The 16046-nt window shown below is 35.2% G+C and overlaps 1 protein-coding gene across 1 annotated transcript in view; it reads right to left on the bottom strand.

Annotated features, from left to right (window-relative positions):
- Nucleotides 1-16046, bottom strand: part of ZNF385D (zinc finger protein 385D) — a 161754-nt gene that overhangs the window by 52774 nt on the left and 92934 nt on the right. The window contains exon 4 of the mRNA XM_057373206.1: nt 10989-11151. Within this exon, the coding sequence (XP_057229189.1) occupies nt 10989-11151 (163 nt within the window). The remainder of the gene's footprint in view (nt 1-10988; nt 11152-16046) is intronic.

The following is a 16046-nucleotide window of genomic DNA, read 5'->3' as shown; positions in this document are numbered from 1 at the left end:
ATGACATTCCTTGGGGAAAAAAAGGATAATATATTTCATTTACAGTCATAAGATAAACCAAAATCTGTACATCCCTTCATTATGATCAGAAAGTTTTTTCACCACAAGGCTTTCTAGCAACATCACTACACCAGTGGCTCTTATGCAGCAGATATTTTTACACGTACTCCCAATTCAACTTCATCTTTATACCAAGTCTCTCCAACTTTTTAATAAATTCCATATGGTTCTTTCCTGTATTAAAACCATTTGATGTACTAAATATATAGCTCATCTTTATTGCTTACCCAGAATTCTAGTTTTTATACAATTTGTAAAGATTTTATAATTGCTTACAGGTAAATAACAGATGATGTAAGATTATATTATAGTTAAGACCTTATTCCAAAAAGATTTAACTGGAATATTTCTACACCAATTTGTACCTTAAGATTGCATTCCAAGACTTATAATTAGCAGGCTTAAATCCACTTAATATGTTCCATATTTATTCTGTACCATTCCAGTGTCTTATTTAATTTTTAACTTCTGCACATTCTAGAGCCATGCAAACACAAAGTATCAGCATGCTTACCTTTTATCAATCAAACATGTAATCTCATAAAAACAATTTTAGGTAGGAAAGTCTAACTTTCTCTCAATTCATATTCATTGTCATTACATAATTGATCTCATTTACTTCACTACTCTAGCTCCCTGCCAGCTGTTGCTTTATTTTTCACAAGATTAGTGTCAGGCTGATAGACCTACAAGTACTTGATTCATCCTGTTTACCTTTTTTGAATATTGACATCACATTAGCTTTCTACCAGTCCTCTGGATTTTCTACAGTGTCTACAATGAACAGAAAACCATAACAGCTTATCTAGAATGYTTTTTATCTGCTTCTTTTAAAACCTTMCTRTGCAASTTTTCCTGATCCATTGTCTAATTCAGTACTTCTGGTTAAGTATATCTTATCTTACCTTAAATATTATTCTCACCATTAGTATAGAAAGCATTTAAACATCAACATTATCATCAAGTTTACAAAACTGGCTTTGTCCCTTCTCAAAGTAAATCTAAGGCACAGTTTCTTCCTATTACTCTTAGAAATGTTTTGCTTCCCTCAATGAGTGTGTTTATTTTTGTATCCATTTGTTTCCTATAGTACTATTTTGTAGCTCTTAATTTCTAATTAAMATAAATTKTTCTASSTCCTTTGATACTAATTCCATTATGRACATGCAATAAGACAAGAGCTTTAATAATGAGAGACTGTTCTTAGTTGTATCGCAGTGGAGCAGAGAATGCATAAAGATGAAATGAGAAACACAAAATAATTCTTMAAAATGTTTGAAACACTACATGAATATTGAGAATAAGAGACTGAATGCAACAATTCTGAAGTTACAAGTGTGGCCTGTCCAAACTTCAACTTATAAGCAAACCATTTAGTACATGGAAAAGTACATTAAGTCTAAGAAGCACAGAGTTTAGGTGCATGAAGACAAAGTGTGTGTTTATTTTCCTCCTTAAACAGATACTATAGTCACAGCTATGGTTTGTCTCAAGGTAACTTGATATTTGTTGGTGCTGAAGATGCCTTACTAAACTTAAGTTTAGCTTAATTTTCATTTTGGCTTATTTAGATGAGTGGCAAATACGTGGTAGCAAACTTTAAGACAACTAGATGTTAGGTGGATTTTTGTTTTTCCATATGTTCACAAATTCAAAACAGATATTTACTTTGCTTGACTGGTACCAAATATAAAATGAATATTTGGGATGTTTAACTCCACTCTTAATACAGAAGAGTGAAAGGTGAATCACAAAAGAAAATAATCTAAGCAAGCTCTAACACATCTTTGAAGATGTGGTTGTTCTTGCATTTAAAAGCATTCCCCCCACCAAAAAATCTAGTCCTCAACAGGTAAGAGACTCCTTCCTTTTTCTGCCTTGCCCAGCTAGTATGATGTCAGCTGAAAAAAAGATGGATCACTTAAATGAAGACATACCCACTCTTTTGTTGCCCTCAACACAGACCCTTCCCAACTGAAAAACACCATACTTGCAAAAAACTGGCCCCCTATCTGAGAACATTGGATCAAGAAGTTTCTACTCCATTCCAAATTCGCCCACAAACAAACACTCAACAGTAACAGGCTTCTGAAGCTGTTTTCTTTGCAATAAAAACTTGAAAAGAAATCTAGGATTGCAGTAATTTCTTTTAAATCCTGATGGCTAGAACTGTGGAGCCTTCAAACCCATCCTCCTAGAAAGCGTCCCAACGTAACAACAAAACACACCACGAAGAATGTGTCATCCAGCAGATGGGCTCTACGGTCTTGATTTACAGCAATTCTGATTAATAACTTATAAATAGACACCTAAAATACAGAGGATTATTCCCAAGTTTTCCAGTTGTTGCTACTGTGGGCATGCAGCAACCAAGCTGACTTTTCCATGAGACAAGAATGAAAGACTGTTCTTAATATTTCAATAGAAAAGGCTTCTCAGTCCTATGAACAATGGCATTGTTAGAATTGGACTTTCACATGGATTCAATAGGCTGATACAGATGTTGTGACTGACAGCAGTTTCTAACTGCAGGATTATTCAAGCACAAAATTGCTGTCAAGGCAATCRCAATCAAAGGCAGCTGGGTCCACAGAAAACACATGGTATTCATACAACGGAGCTCTCAGCATATGTAGATGCAAGCAAAGAAGGATTTTATTTCACATTCATGATCAGTTGAGGCACACATAAATTACTGCAATTTTTATATCGTCATTTAGCTACACTCTGAAAGAAAGAAAAAGCTCTAGTTCTACACAGAGATCAAAAGAGAAGCTATTGTCTTCCAAATTGCCATCAAGCTCTAATACAAAATTGGTACAACAGTCTGTGGAATGCTGATAACATTTAGTGCTGCAGTTCGCTACAGATTGTCTGAAGTACAGAAAAGTCAAAGCATAGATGATTTAAACTGAAAGATGGCATTGCATGGTTAAATTTTGCTGGTTGGGGCTGAATTTTCCAGGCATGTGATAAAGAGAASTGATAGCTGTGAAACAGTGATTTCTAATTTCCAAGTAAATGACAAGAGAATCAGAAAACAAGAGCATCCCTTTCAGACTATAGTTTCTTTAAAAGATTTTTCATTCTAATAAAATTTAAAAAGAAACYATTCAGCTTTAGGAATTGGGTGATTGGGAAGTGATCCATGAAGACCTACAGCTTGCTTTGAAATTCATCTGTGTTGTGCTAATAACCAAGCAATTGCTCCTCATTTATTATAACACATTTGCAACTTTTGAATATTCCATGCAAAATATTTTAAACAAGTTAATATGAATTAAAAGTCCTTACAAATTCARACTTCAAGGTCATTGTTCTGTTTTGGTGCATACTAAAACATTGACTTGCAAAGRAAATCAATTTACATCCAGTATCTCACAAGCCTGAACCCAGAGTTAGCCTGTTAATTTTGCTGTGCCCTAAGCAATGCTGAAATGATCTGAAGAAATCACTTGCCAAAACAAAAGCACACTTTATGATAAAATAAAGCATATAGGAACAAAACAAATAAGTTAAACAGACTGCACTGAACTGTACTCCTAGATTAAACATCCTTAATATAATAATTACATATACAAGGGTATCCACAGCTAGGCTTTACCAGAAAATTGCACACTGGGATCATATAGTAAATTGTTTCTTCATACACCAGCAGATTTTGAATAGTGTTAAATACTATTTTAAATAGAGTTTACATAAGTATTACTGCTAGAAATAATTTCTTTTAGTTAGAAAAKATTGCAAGCATATCTGCTGCCTTTAAAAATGCTAATAAATAGATAATGTTAATATCATAAATASAGCAGTCTATCTTCTTAAGCTTTCATTAAGAAAGGAAAAGTTAGGGTGGTTTGGCATTAAGAACAAAGGCTTAAAGAAGTAACTTGAAAGCAAAAAATAATAAATATGATAATAAAATAGGGTACCTACACCAAAAAAAAAATCTAGTAATTCTAAATAAACATAAAYCTTCATAAGCATTAAAGCCTAGTCATTACCAAAATGTATRTTTCTTATAAACMGCTAAATGTAAGGGAGATAAAATGRAATKGAAAATAAGAGGAAAGGAGAGATATGAGGAAAATTATTTATTTTAGAATGAGACTTCCTTTCTATTACAAGTTCTGGAGTTGAAACAGAAACTGCCCAGACAGATCTGCGCACAGAACTAATGTAACACATTAAAAGATAAAACAAGTGAGGTGTGCTAATGCATGGTATTAGAGAAAACAGCAGGTAAGTACTGGTCTTGGATAGAGAAGGGCAAATATTGCAAACAGGCAGAAACATATTAATAAAAATAGTAGTGCTAGTCAGTTTTATGTTGTCCATTTATAAACACACACACAAACAGCTTTCCATTTGAGCACTGTGCTTGAAAACTTTTCCCTACAATTTAGAACAAAACTTTTTTAACCTTAAATAAAGCAGTACATCCTAATAACAAAGAGTCCCTTAACTCATTACTAGAGACCTGAAAGAGACACAATGGTCGAATTAGGAGGTGCTCACTCACGTTACTAACAAAGAAAAAATCAGAAATCTCTGACCTATGAATCAGGGAAAAGGAATATTGGAAGAACGACTTTTCTTTGGTCAATGAGGATTGGGTCTGAGAACACCTAAACAAACCTGACATCCACAAGCCCACGGGCCCTGGCAGGATGCATCCATTAGTGCTGAGAGAGCTGAGAGATGCCACAGCTTGGCTGCTCACAGTTATCTTTGAAAAGTCATGGAGAAAAGGAGAGCTGCCTGAGAACCTAAAGAAAACAAATGCYACCCTGGTCTTCAAAAAGGGCAAGAATGASGACCSAGAGAACTACTGGCCAGTCRGCCTCACCTCAATCCCTGGAAAGGTGATRSAGCACCTAACCCTGGAGGCCGTCTCTATCCACATGGATGACCTGAAGCTGATCAGGAGTAATCAGTATGGATTCATTGGAGGTAAATCATGCTTGACMAMCYKRMYKSCYTYYWWKRWTAAACAGCCTGCAGGATGGATGAGGGGAGAGCAGCAGATATTGWCTATCTTGATCTCAACAAAGCTTCTACCACTCAACACTCTACAACATCCTCTTAGGCAAATTCAGGAAGTGTGGACAGGATGAGTGGACAGTGAAGTCAATTGAGAAATGGCTGAACCAGAGRGTCACAATCACTGGGACAGGGTCTGACTGGAGTCCTRYCAGTCACTACTGGTGATCCCCAAGGTTCAATACTGGGCCCAGTACGGCTGAACTTGCTCATCAACATCTTGGATGAAAGGGCAGATGCCTGCCCAGCAAGTTTACTGATGACACAAAGGTGGGAGAAGTGGCTGATACTCCAGAGGGCTCTGCAGTCCTTCAGAAGGACCTCAATAGGCTGGAGAGAGATGGGCAGAGAAGAACTTTCTAAAGCTCAACAAMGATAAGTGCAGGATGCTATCTCTGGGGAAGAATAATCCCATGTACCAGAACAGGCTGGGGGCTGACCTGCTGGAAAGCAGTTCTGTGAGGATGGACCTGGGGGTCCTGGTGGACAACAAGCTGTCCCTGAGCCAGCAGTGTGTTCCTGGGGGCCAACAGTATCCTGGGACACATTAGGAAGAGCATTGCCAGCAGAACAAGGGAGGTGATCCTGCTCCTCTACTCAGCTCCTGCGAGGTCTCCTCTGGAGTGCTGCGTTCTGGGCTCCTCAGTACAAGAGAGACCTGGAGCTCCTGGACAGGTTCCAAAGGAGGCCAACAAAGATGATTTAAGGGACTGGAGCATCTCCCTTATGAGGACTGGCTGAGGGCRTTGGGCCTGTTCAGCCTCGAGATGACTGAGATGGGACTTACCCAAAGCCCCSTTGATTTYAAAGTTACAGTAATTTTGCAGGAAGGGGGAGTTATATTCTCTATATTAAGGGTCGTTCCTGCCTTCCTGAGCAGACACCTGTCTTTGAAACCAAGACAAAAGGGAAGCACAAAAGCCCCACAACTGGGAAGAGATAACCCTACACAAACCTTTAGTCTGGGCTAAAGGCTAAACATYTGGAAAGTTCCTTTGTGAAGAAGGCACTTCTTTGTCCCTCCAGGACCCTGGAGGGCACCACGTGAAACATGAGCCAGCAGAGTGCATAAATACCTGGTGAGGCTAGGGAATAGAAAAGACAGAGACTCTTTTCAGTGGTGCCCAGTGACAGAGAAGGACACAACAGCCACAAACTGAAACACAAGAAAAACTATTTTGCCCTTCTTTAAGAGTGGTCAAACCATAGAATGGGTTGCCCAACAAAAGGTTGTAAACATTTCAGTTGTAAAACTCAACTGAAAAAGATACTCGGCATCCAGATCAGGCTAACTCTGCTCTGATGTGTAAGGGTGGCTTTGTCAATYTTCAGAAGTCCATAATGATGTCCCTTCACAGAACCTCAAAAATTCTGTGATCCTCTGGTATTGTGGCTGCCAAACGCCTACATATCTTTCTAAACCTTTCCATTTCTTGTCATATCTACCTTTCTTCCTCCTGCAAAGTTTACCCTGACTTACATAATTTTTGATTTCTTTCTTCCTTCTGCCTTCATTTTTAGGCCGAAGCCCTTGCCTAAATGTTCTCTTCCACTCCAACTGATCTCAATTTCATAATTATTCCAGTTGCACTGAAATTGTTATTTCAGGAGTGAGTTTCATCTGCTGACCAGAAATATCCTATCACCTCTTAAACACACACAAAAAAAGAGGATTGTAAAGGGGTAACAAAACTAAGATTTTTTTTTTTTTTCCACAGAAAGATTTCCATATGTATCAGTGAAGGAAAAATAAAAAGAACTTATGCTTTGTCCCACGCTGTTATCCACACATGTTCAGTATCTGAAAAAGAAAMCAACTCTGTTCCTTTTCCTTCTAATCCATCCCTCAGTGTTTTCATTTGTTGTGATGCCTTTATCATTTKAACATGTTTTTACTACCACTCCTTTAAGCACCTGCCTCTTGCATTTACAGTGTCTATTCCTTGTCTCTCATCTTACGTGAAACTGTAAGCTTTTTAGGACAGGTGCCAGTATTTYGTTCTTTGACAGCACAGGGGTCTCTTAGCTATTAAGAATGTACCAGTGACAGATGATCTTGTCTGTGCCTGTGCATCTGGGCCCAGATGCACACTTTTTCTGCTCATCACATTTTTGTCTGTTTTTAAGAGCTGTTCCTTGCATTTAAGTACAGAGGATTCAAGGCACAGTGTATATAACATTCCAAAGTGACATKAAAGACTTTGCAATAGTGATGGCTCCTACTGACCTTCTTTTTCCCCTTGGAAAGGTCTATTCCTTMTTTTCCATTGATACCAAATGATCTAACACATACTCAGTTCTCTGCTGAATAAATAAATAAAAGCAGCCCAAATCTTCAAGACTTAATTTATGATACTGTGATCATGGAGTGTCCTGCTTAACTTCACATAGCTTTGGAAAACATTAATATCTAGACATGTAACAACTAGGAGGGCATAATATTACATGGATATCACACTGGAGATTCAATCTATAATCCAAAAATCCAAGCRTGGGACAATGACTTTACTGGACAGGTATTTTAGTTAGGATGATAGAAAGCACTCTGTCTAAACATTTTGAAAAGTGTTCTAAAGTATCAGTCCTTATAGCTGAAGACGTGAAGTATCTTTATGAAGAAAATACACCTTTTCAGAAAGGAGAGGAGCAATTTGTAAAGATATAAAAGATGTTTAACCATTTAATATCAGGGAATATGTATGCATGTRTGTTAATATATAGCAAAAATATGCATTTTTATTGCCACACCTGAATTAAATCTTCAAGAAATACTGAAATCTGGTTTGTATAATGCCATAAAGAAGGCTTTTCCTTGTAATGCTCACGCTTTCTGCCTTTCTCTCCTGACTACTGTGTAATATAATAATAGGTAAATGCAGACGAAAGAAGTGTGTCAAATAATRTAACCAATAACAAAGTTCTCACATACTGAGTGGCATTGCCATTATATGACTGCCAACATAACTCTTCATGGTGTTTTACTGCCCCAAAGATTTTTCAAGTTCAAGCCTTCTAATAATCCTGAAAGTTTGTTTAAAGGGGAAAAAAAAAAGCTGTCACAGAATGAGAAAAATAACACCATGTTTTATGTTTTCTCCTTAACACACAACTTAAACACCAGGAATCATGTGTGAGAGGTTTTAAGGAGTTAGCTTATCTTGTGAGCTGTGAAGTATCAATAACACATGCTGGCAGCCACATCTAAAAATATAGTTCCAGAATAAGCAACATAACAAATTGCTGCTTTATCCCTTGAATCAGTTTGTATACTGTGTGATTCTTTTCATAATCCTTATTGCACAGCACTGCAGATTTCCWGATGACATTTTGTTTACTGTAGCTGCTAAGGGTACACAGAACCAGTGATGTGAAGTCCTGACCAATGTGCTGTGACTGACATGTAATTCACCATTTAACCACTGCTGCAGATGATATATAAGAAGTGATATGTACATGACCCTATCCTCAGCGTATTTGAGATCAACTATTAATCTTCAGCAGACAGYTTTAAAAYACTGCAGAAAAATCTTTTGTTCTGWATGATCACAAGTACATTGGAATGGGTAACTTTTTTTAGTTACAAAAGATCAATTTATGAATTATACTCATTAGTACAACTATTCCCTGAGAACTACATGTTATTATCAGGATGTTTGACTTTTACAGTGATAATTTCCAAATGTGAGAACTCACACAGTGCAGTATATTCTGATGTTCAATTTTGCCCTTAGAATTTCTATCAAACAAATATATAAGACATAAGAACAACTGGAAARGAAGTAAAATCCAATTTATGAACTTTTTGTCTTGTCATAATAGAAAGAAAATTTCATCATTTTCGCCACCCAATTTTTTTTTTCCTCACTATGTATACGTGTTTGACAAAGGATCATTTATGCCAGGGATTTTATTCTGTTGCCAGCCACATCAATGCTGAGCTGTAATAAGTTCATCTGGAGATGGACTGCTTGCCTTACTTTGAATGCCACTGGTTGAGTAGGGCTTTTGGCCACTTGAATATAGCTCTCAATAATTAAAGAAATTCTAAGATTTTTGTTTTGTCAATTAATATCAATATGTGTCTTTTAGACCCTGTTAAGGTCAGTATTTCTAACACAGAATACATATATGTATACATGTGAATACATATATGTTCACACACATTCTAAGGAATTAATCCAGGAATTCTCAACCACTGTGTAAAGCTGAAGAAATTCCTGCATAGGCCATTGTTTATGTGTGCAACTGGATTTCTGATRTTTTCTTACTTATGCTGATAGAAGAACTGATTTGGACTACTGACTTTGGATAAAGGACAGTTCGTGTATCTTGTCAGAGAACTAAATCAAAGCTTGATGGAAAAACTCAGATTGGTTTTAAGGCACCTTGGAAAACCCTTCCCACTCACACAACRTAAGATAAAAGCTTTTGAATAATACATTTTAAAGCTTTAAAAGATTATATTCTTCAACCACTAGATAATATTTGGAAAACAATAAATCACTCTTTTCATACAATATCCTCCTTCCTGTTCCGAGTATCTCAACAGGTAAGAGCATGATAGACTTTTAAAAGTAATTGATATTTAAAATGTTTGAAAATATTGTATTTAGAAACATATATTTTCCCAAATAACTTTTGACATTGTTCCTATTGTCCCATACTTCATTTCTTTCATCACACAAAAACCTTCAAAATATTTTTTTCTTGTGGCAACAAAGACAAAAACAATGTAGTAAATATTTCTTAAAGTCATCCCATTATAAATCAGTTATAAATCTCCCTAAAAATATATGCTGTCTATAATGATGAGCTATAACAGATAAATCTATTTATATAGAGAGATAGATAGAGATGCATCTGTCTATAACAAATACAGTGAAGGTGGATCTTAAAGAAAGTGCTACACATGCCTGCAATGTACTTTTCTGTAATAACTGGTCAGTGGACAACCATTTATAATCCTAAACTTACTGCATCAGAAGTGGTTCCAAATGAGCAGTTTTCAGCATCAGTAGGTAGGTCTCTGATGTTTCACAGATTTGGGGTTTTTCCCCCCTATGGGTATTTTTGCCTTGCTTAGGAGGGGGGATTGGTTATGCCTAAATATTCAAACTGTATCCCTTCACACATAAGAGCAGTCATACCTTGTGAGACACCAAACTACCTCTCAGGGAACTCACAACCTTCCTTTGAAATTTYCAACAACAGTTGCATATTTAAAATGCAATCTTAACCAAATCCTGTTGACTTTACAAATGCTCAAGTAGATTTTATTTGCAAAAGAGTAACTTTTACCCACATAATAATTTAAATGCTATTATTTCAGTATGAAGAYGAATAGAATAATTGGCATCAATAGCACTTACCTGATTGTGTGGAATAGAGGTTATACAGCTCTTTTTTAATTCAGAACCATGCAATAGCCGTTTAAAAAAATAATGCAATGTTTGAAATTTATGAAAATTAGGCTTTTACTGAAAATGCTTTTTAAGAGGCTTCTAGACACAAATAGTGCAATTTTTTTATGTTGTGGTTAAAAGAAATGTGCCATATATCATTATTGATAGAGAGATAGTGCATAAACAGACCAGGATGTTTAGATCAGTTGTTATGTTAATCAAGTAATAAGTATTGCATTCCATCATAAAAAGAATGTCAAGCCTCTTATCACTAAGTGAAATCAGCTACATGACTATCAGACTCTCACCAGCCTACTGAGAGGACTTAAAGAAATCAATATCACACAGAAAGATGGATCGAGCATGAATCAATGTGGCAAGCACATAACCAAACAGACATGGAATTAAACAAGAAAAAAAACCAAACTACAAACCAAACCAAACCAAAACCAAACCAAACRAAACCAACAAAGATTGTCGCTTAACCTGTTTTGTCAGAGCTGGTATTGATGGTATTGGTAGTGATGGAAGTGAAGGTAGTCTTTGCGCTGTCCTTGGTAGTAACAGATTTCTGCTTATTTTTCATGGCTTCCAGTGCTTTGAGCTTCTTGGCATGTTTAGTGCCTTTGTAGTGGGCCGCAGCCTGGCTCTACAAAGGAGAACAAAATGAACCATGCAATCAGGCTCATTTCTAAACTGGCATTCTCTGTATTAGTACAAATACAGACTACCTTTCAATAATGGGTACCACTTACATTATCCAAGTAGTGACCAAACAGAAAATTATAACTAGAATGATGCTTGAAAAACAATGGAAAAAGTACTAGAGCAATGCAAATTCAATAAATACAGTATATTACTGTATAACAGTAAATTAYTTTCAGACCAAAATCAGGTTGTTTTAATCTACCTTGCTACCATTAGTTTTTTTTTAAGATTTATGTTCCTTTCACATTAAAAAGAAATTCTCAGGCAATGGGGAGGATGACACTCTCCTCCCAGAAGCTTTGTACTTTTCCAGTTTCTATTTCAAACTAGAGTTTTTGTGAAAGTTTCCTTCAAAGAGCAGGATACTACTAATAGKGGTATCAGGAACTTCTCAGCAAAGACTGACAGTAAAATACAAACCTAAAATACCCCAGCCCAAAATTAAAGCCCAAACAAAAAAAAAAAGCAAAATATAAAACACACCCTTCAAAGCCCATCACCAAAGACTTAACTAAATGTGAGGCAGACATGCAATTATCTGGCCTTCTTAAAATAAAAATTAAAAACTGGAAAAAAAAAAAAAAAAAAAAAGAGGATTATTCCTGTTCACCTGCTACAAAAGGTAGTGTTTGAAATTCAAAGCCAGGAGCGTCCTTTCAAAGGAGAAAGCTCACACAAATCCTGTCACGGTCCCAAATATATTTAGTCTGCTTCATATCGTTAAGCTCAAATAGATTTGTATATGCACTACTATTAAAATTCATGCATTTCAATGCAAATAACTTTGTTATTTCAAAAATTATTACCAAATTTCCTCATTTAATATATGTGCAAGTATATTTTACGAATAGTATTTGAACAATAAGATTGAACCTTATACAAAAAAGACACTAGAATTTGTTTGAATATCTAAATATTTCAAGTTTATTTCTTCATTAATTACTTAAAGTTTTATAAGYAAGATAGTCTTTCAGTTGATTACTTGACAACATGAAAAATTGCTTATACTTTTACTTTTGAACTTCAAATTTTATGGAAAGTAATTCCTTCATTACTTGAAAGAGAAGTGAAAGCTTTAGAAATATAGTCAAAATTGGGTACTACAGAATGGAAAAAATTAAAAGCTACAATTCTGGGTCAGCTCAAGGACCCACAAACATCATATTCTCTTTTTAGAAAACATGAAACAATAGAAGATACTTARAACATAAAAGAAAAGTAAATGTTTTCTATTGTGAAATCAAAACATATATGTGGAATTTAGTGGCTACAAGCCTAAAGTATCAAAAGGGATAAAAAGACAYAGTAATTCCAATCACTAAGCTGCTCATGCAGGTAGAAGAATCCTGCATTATCTGGCATTAATTAGACATTAGACCTTTATTTAATGATATTTGATATGCTGAATTTTTGGGAGAGAAGTTCTAGTGACTATCACTGTAAGGTTGCATATTTTTTCTGGGAATTGTGATGTTCAGCTTACATGAAAAGTCTTGATTTCTTCCAGATGCCTGAGATTTGAGGTGAAYATAAGCATAAGGTGAGTAAGACAGAATTGAGAGGCCTTGTCAAAAACCAATTAATGTGTAAGTGTATACATACATAGATATACACACACACATACACTTATGGATTGAAATGCATCATTCAGTTTGGTTGAAAAGCCAGTTTCTCTACAMCTAAAATAATGTAAATATTGTATTAGGTACCCTTATTGAAAGAACACTGGACAGTGAAGTTTTTAATTAGAAACAACTTGAACAGAAACAGCACAATCATGCACCTTTTACAATTCTCAACACATAACATTGAGACATACTGTAAGCCAAGTACAAACAGTCAGAGGATGTTAATTATAATMGAACCGAAAGACCAGTGTTAGGTTACAATGACGCATTATAAATGACAGAATATTGTACACCCTTGTGTTGCTATCATGTTAACTATTTTTACACTTTCCAGTCATCAGTCAGCTTAAAATTCTGACTGTCCTTGTTTTCCCTAATATTGTCACTTGTCAAACATCAGAAACATATTCAGAACACAGTCCTTAATACTGRATTATGAATGCTGATATTAGTTTGATACACATCCCAACTTTCTCCACAGAATTTTTGGCAGAGAACCCCAAGTTTAATTCTTCTGCACCCATAGTTCTCTCCAAATTCCCACAGCTATAATTCTACAAACCTCATCTCAAGGTGTATGTTGGATGCTGAAGGAATATACGAGGGCCTAAGTAGAAATTGATGACCAYTTCATGGCTCTGAAACATTTGAATGAAATTGCTCTAAAGTAGAAACACATTGCTCAAATTTACAGGAACGATGGCTGCTGTGCAGGGCTGTCCATAACTCACTTCCCACAGAGTGCTGCCAGTTTACCCAGCCTCTACTTAAATAAGATCTTCAAGCCTTTTTATTTCAAAGTTTAAATCTCCTTCCTCTGTGGGGACATGAAACCATCTGAGCTTGTTTCAATATAACTGTAGCTGTCATGTTAACGGGAGTCCTATGTGAGAGCAAACAGATTGCTCCTAAGCATTTAACCAGCTCCAAATTAGATTATGCTGAACTTTTACAACTGAACTGGAACCCTAATTAAAAAGACAAAAAACAAACAAAAAAAAAAAGTTCTGTCATTATCTTTCCTTGCAGGAGTAAGATGTAGGCAATGGAATAATATCCATAAATACATTTTTCAGCAAAGCAACATAAAATATGGTACCTCACTGAATCGTTTCTTGCAGCCTTAAGTGGACCAAAATAATCCTCACTGGYTAAATGGCTCTTACTTGTAGTCTATAAAAATCGTTCCTTAAATAGTATTTACTTGTAGGATGAATACAAAAACAAGCTAGATCATAAAATGTAATTATTCCCAACTTTCATGCTGAATTAAACAATAAGAGAGACCATAAGAGTGAAAAAACAAGTTAGTCCTCATTTTTGCTGCCAACTATGATGCTTAACTGAATGTAGAGAATGTACCCCTTCAGAAAGGTGAGATGGGGTTCCTTCCAGAACACTTAATGGTTCAACAGTAAAACCCAAGCATTATATACATATATATGTAAATATATATATATATGCATGTTTTATATATATGTTTTTATTACCTTACAAAGTTGTGCTAAAAGTTGTGCTCAGAGAAGACGTGAGCAGAGTTTGTAGGTGAAAGCCTAAATGTACAGAAGCCAAAGGGAATCAAGTGAGAATTTCCCTTTCCATGTTTTGTAAAGGGATACTGACTTTTATAATTGCCCATTGTGGTGGAAACAAATTTYGTTTGAGAAACAACTGATCTAAAATCAGACCACTGGAAAAAAAAATTCTTACTACTACAGAACACTTCRTAATCAGTTATCCTAAAACCCCTCTAATATTAAATCCAATTTCTTATTATGGTTACAAAAGAATACATTAGAAGAATACTTTAAGAAAGAGCTTACTTTCTTCTTTAATTCTAGTTTCCRTATTTGATATTAACCCTAGCACTGGCAGCTAATGCATAACCCAGTCACATTAGAAACTTGTTAMAAATATATAGAAATAATCATGAGAATTATGTCAAATATTGATGGTTCAACATTATAGAGAACTTTAAGAAACTATATCCATTCCTGAAAAAGATGTCCAATGTGAAAGTAAAAATTATTTTATTATTTTTGTTCTAATAATATATAATTATGCAATATATAAATAATATAAAATACTATAATAAAATAATATATCAAATACAATTTTATATATATATATATAATGTAATTATAATAATATTTATTACTACTTTGTGTCTAAGTTGAAAACTCAAGGGTCCTTAAATAAATTTTGAGGGCCCTGATCCTGAAAATTACATTCTGACAAACTTTGGTCCGTGGGAATTAGTTCAATGAAGTGGAAAGATGTATACTAGCAAATCACTATTCAATGTTATTTGAGTAGTACAGGTCAATTTAACCATCTCCAAATCTTTTCCTGTGGTTCCATGTATCTGTTCCATACATTTTATAAACTTCACAAATTTCTCAAATATAAAAAAAGGATTTGTATATAAAACATTATAACCACACAGACATAAACATACCATAAAAGAATAAAAATTTTATATGCAGATGTGAACAGTTAGAAAATAGAGCCGTAGTGTAAAATCTCAGCTGTATTTTCTTTGCTTAAGTGCAGTATTGTACCACAATCACCATAAGGACATCACATTACCAAGCAAATTGAAATGTGTAAAAGAGAAAGATGAAATGTTTTAAACAATCCAGACAGTGTTCTCATTCAATTACAGTAAACATATCTGCTTAGAAGTCTTCAAAATAAGTTTGTCAGCCTAACTAACGTACTTCAGTGGATTATATGTCTTCTCACTTATGTTCTTTAGGCATTGGTCCAACAAAAACACTGTGCTTAATTTCTGCATTGAGACAAAAAAACAGCTCTCTTATTCTTCAAAGTTTTTAACTTTGCAGCACTTCATCTTCTATCTTTTTCATATMCCTCATGATCCACCTCATATTACCATTTTTCTTACAGGTTGTTTTCCTGCCTTAATCATTCCCTCTAGTCAATGCCTTCAAAAAGTCAGTGCAAAGAAAAGAAATTATTGTGAAATGTGTACTGAATATGTTCCACTGATTAGTCCTTTCAAAATTAAATCCAAATATATTGTATTATGTCTTTCTCATTTTGCTATGCATTTGGAAAGATGTGCACTGTGGAGAGTGCTCTCCTCCATGCTTTCATCTGGCCAACTAGCAGCAAGGCTGCAGTCTGTCTGCACCCCAAGAAAGCACCAAACAGGGGCTGAGAGTGCTGAAAAGCCCTTTCTGTC

This window comes from Malurus melanocephalus, unplaced genomic scaffold (assembly GCF_030028575.1).
Source record: "Malurus melanocephalus ecotype Western Australia unplaced genomic scaffold, MMel_1.1 scaffold_189, whole genome shotgun sequence".
NCBI lineage: Eukaryota > Metazoa > Chordata > Aves > Passeriformes > Maluridae > Malurus > Malurus melanocephalus.
Note: the sequence above shows the minus strand (reverse complement) of the source record. Positions and strands in the feature narration are given on the sequence as shown.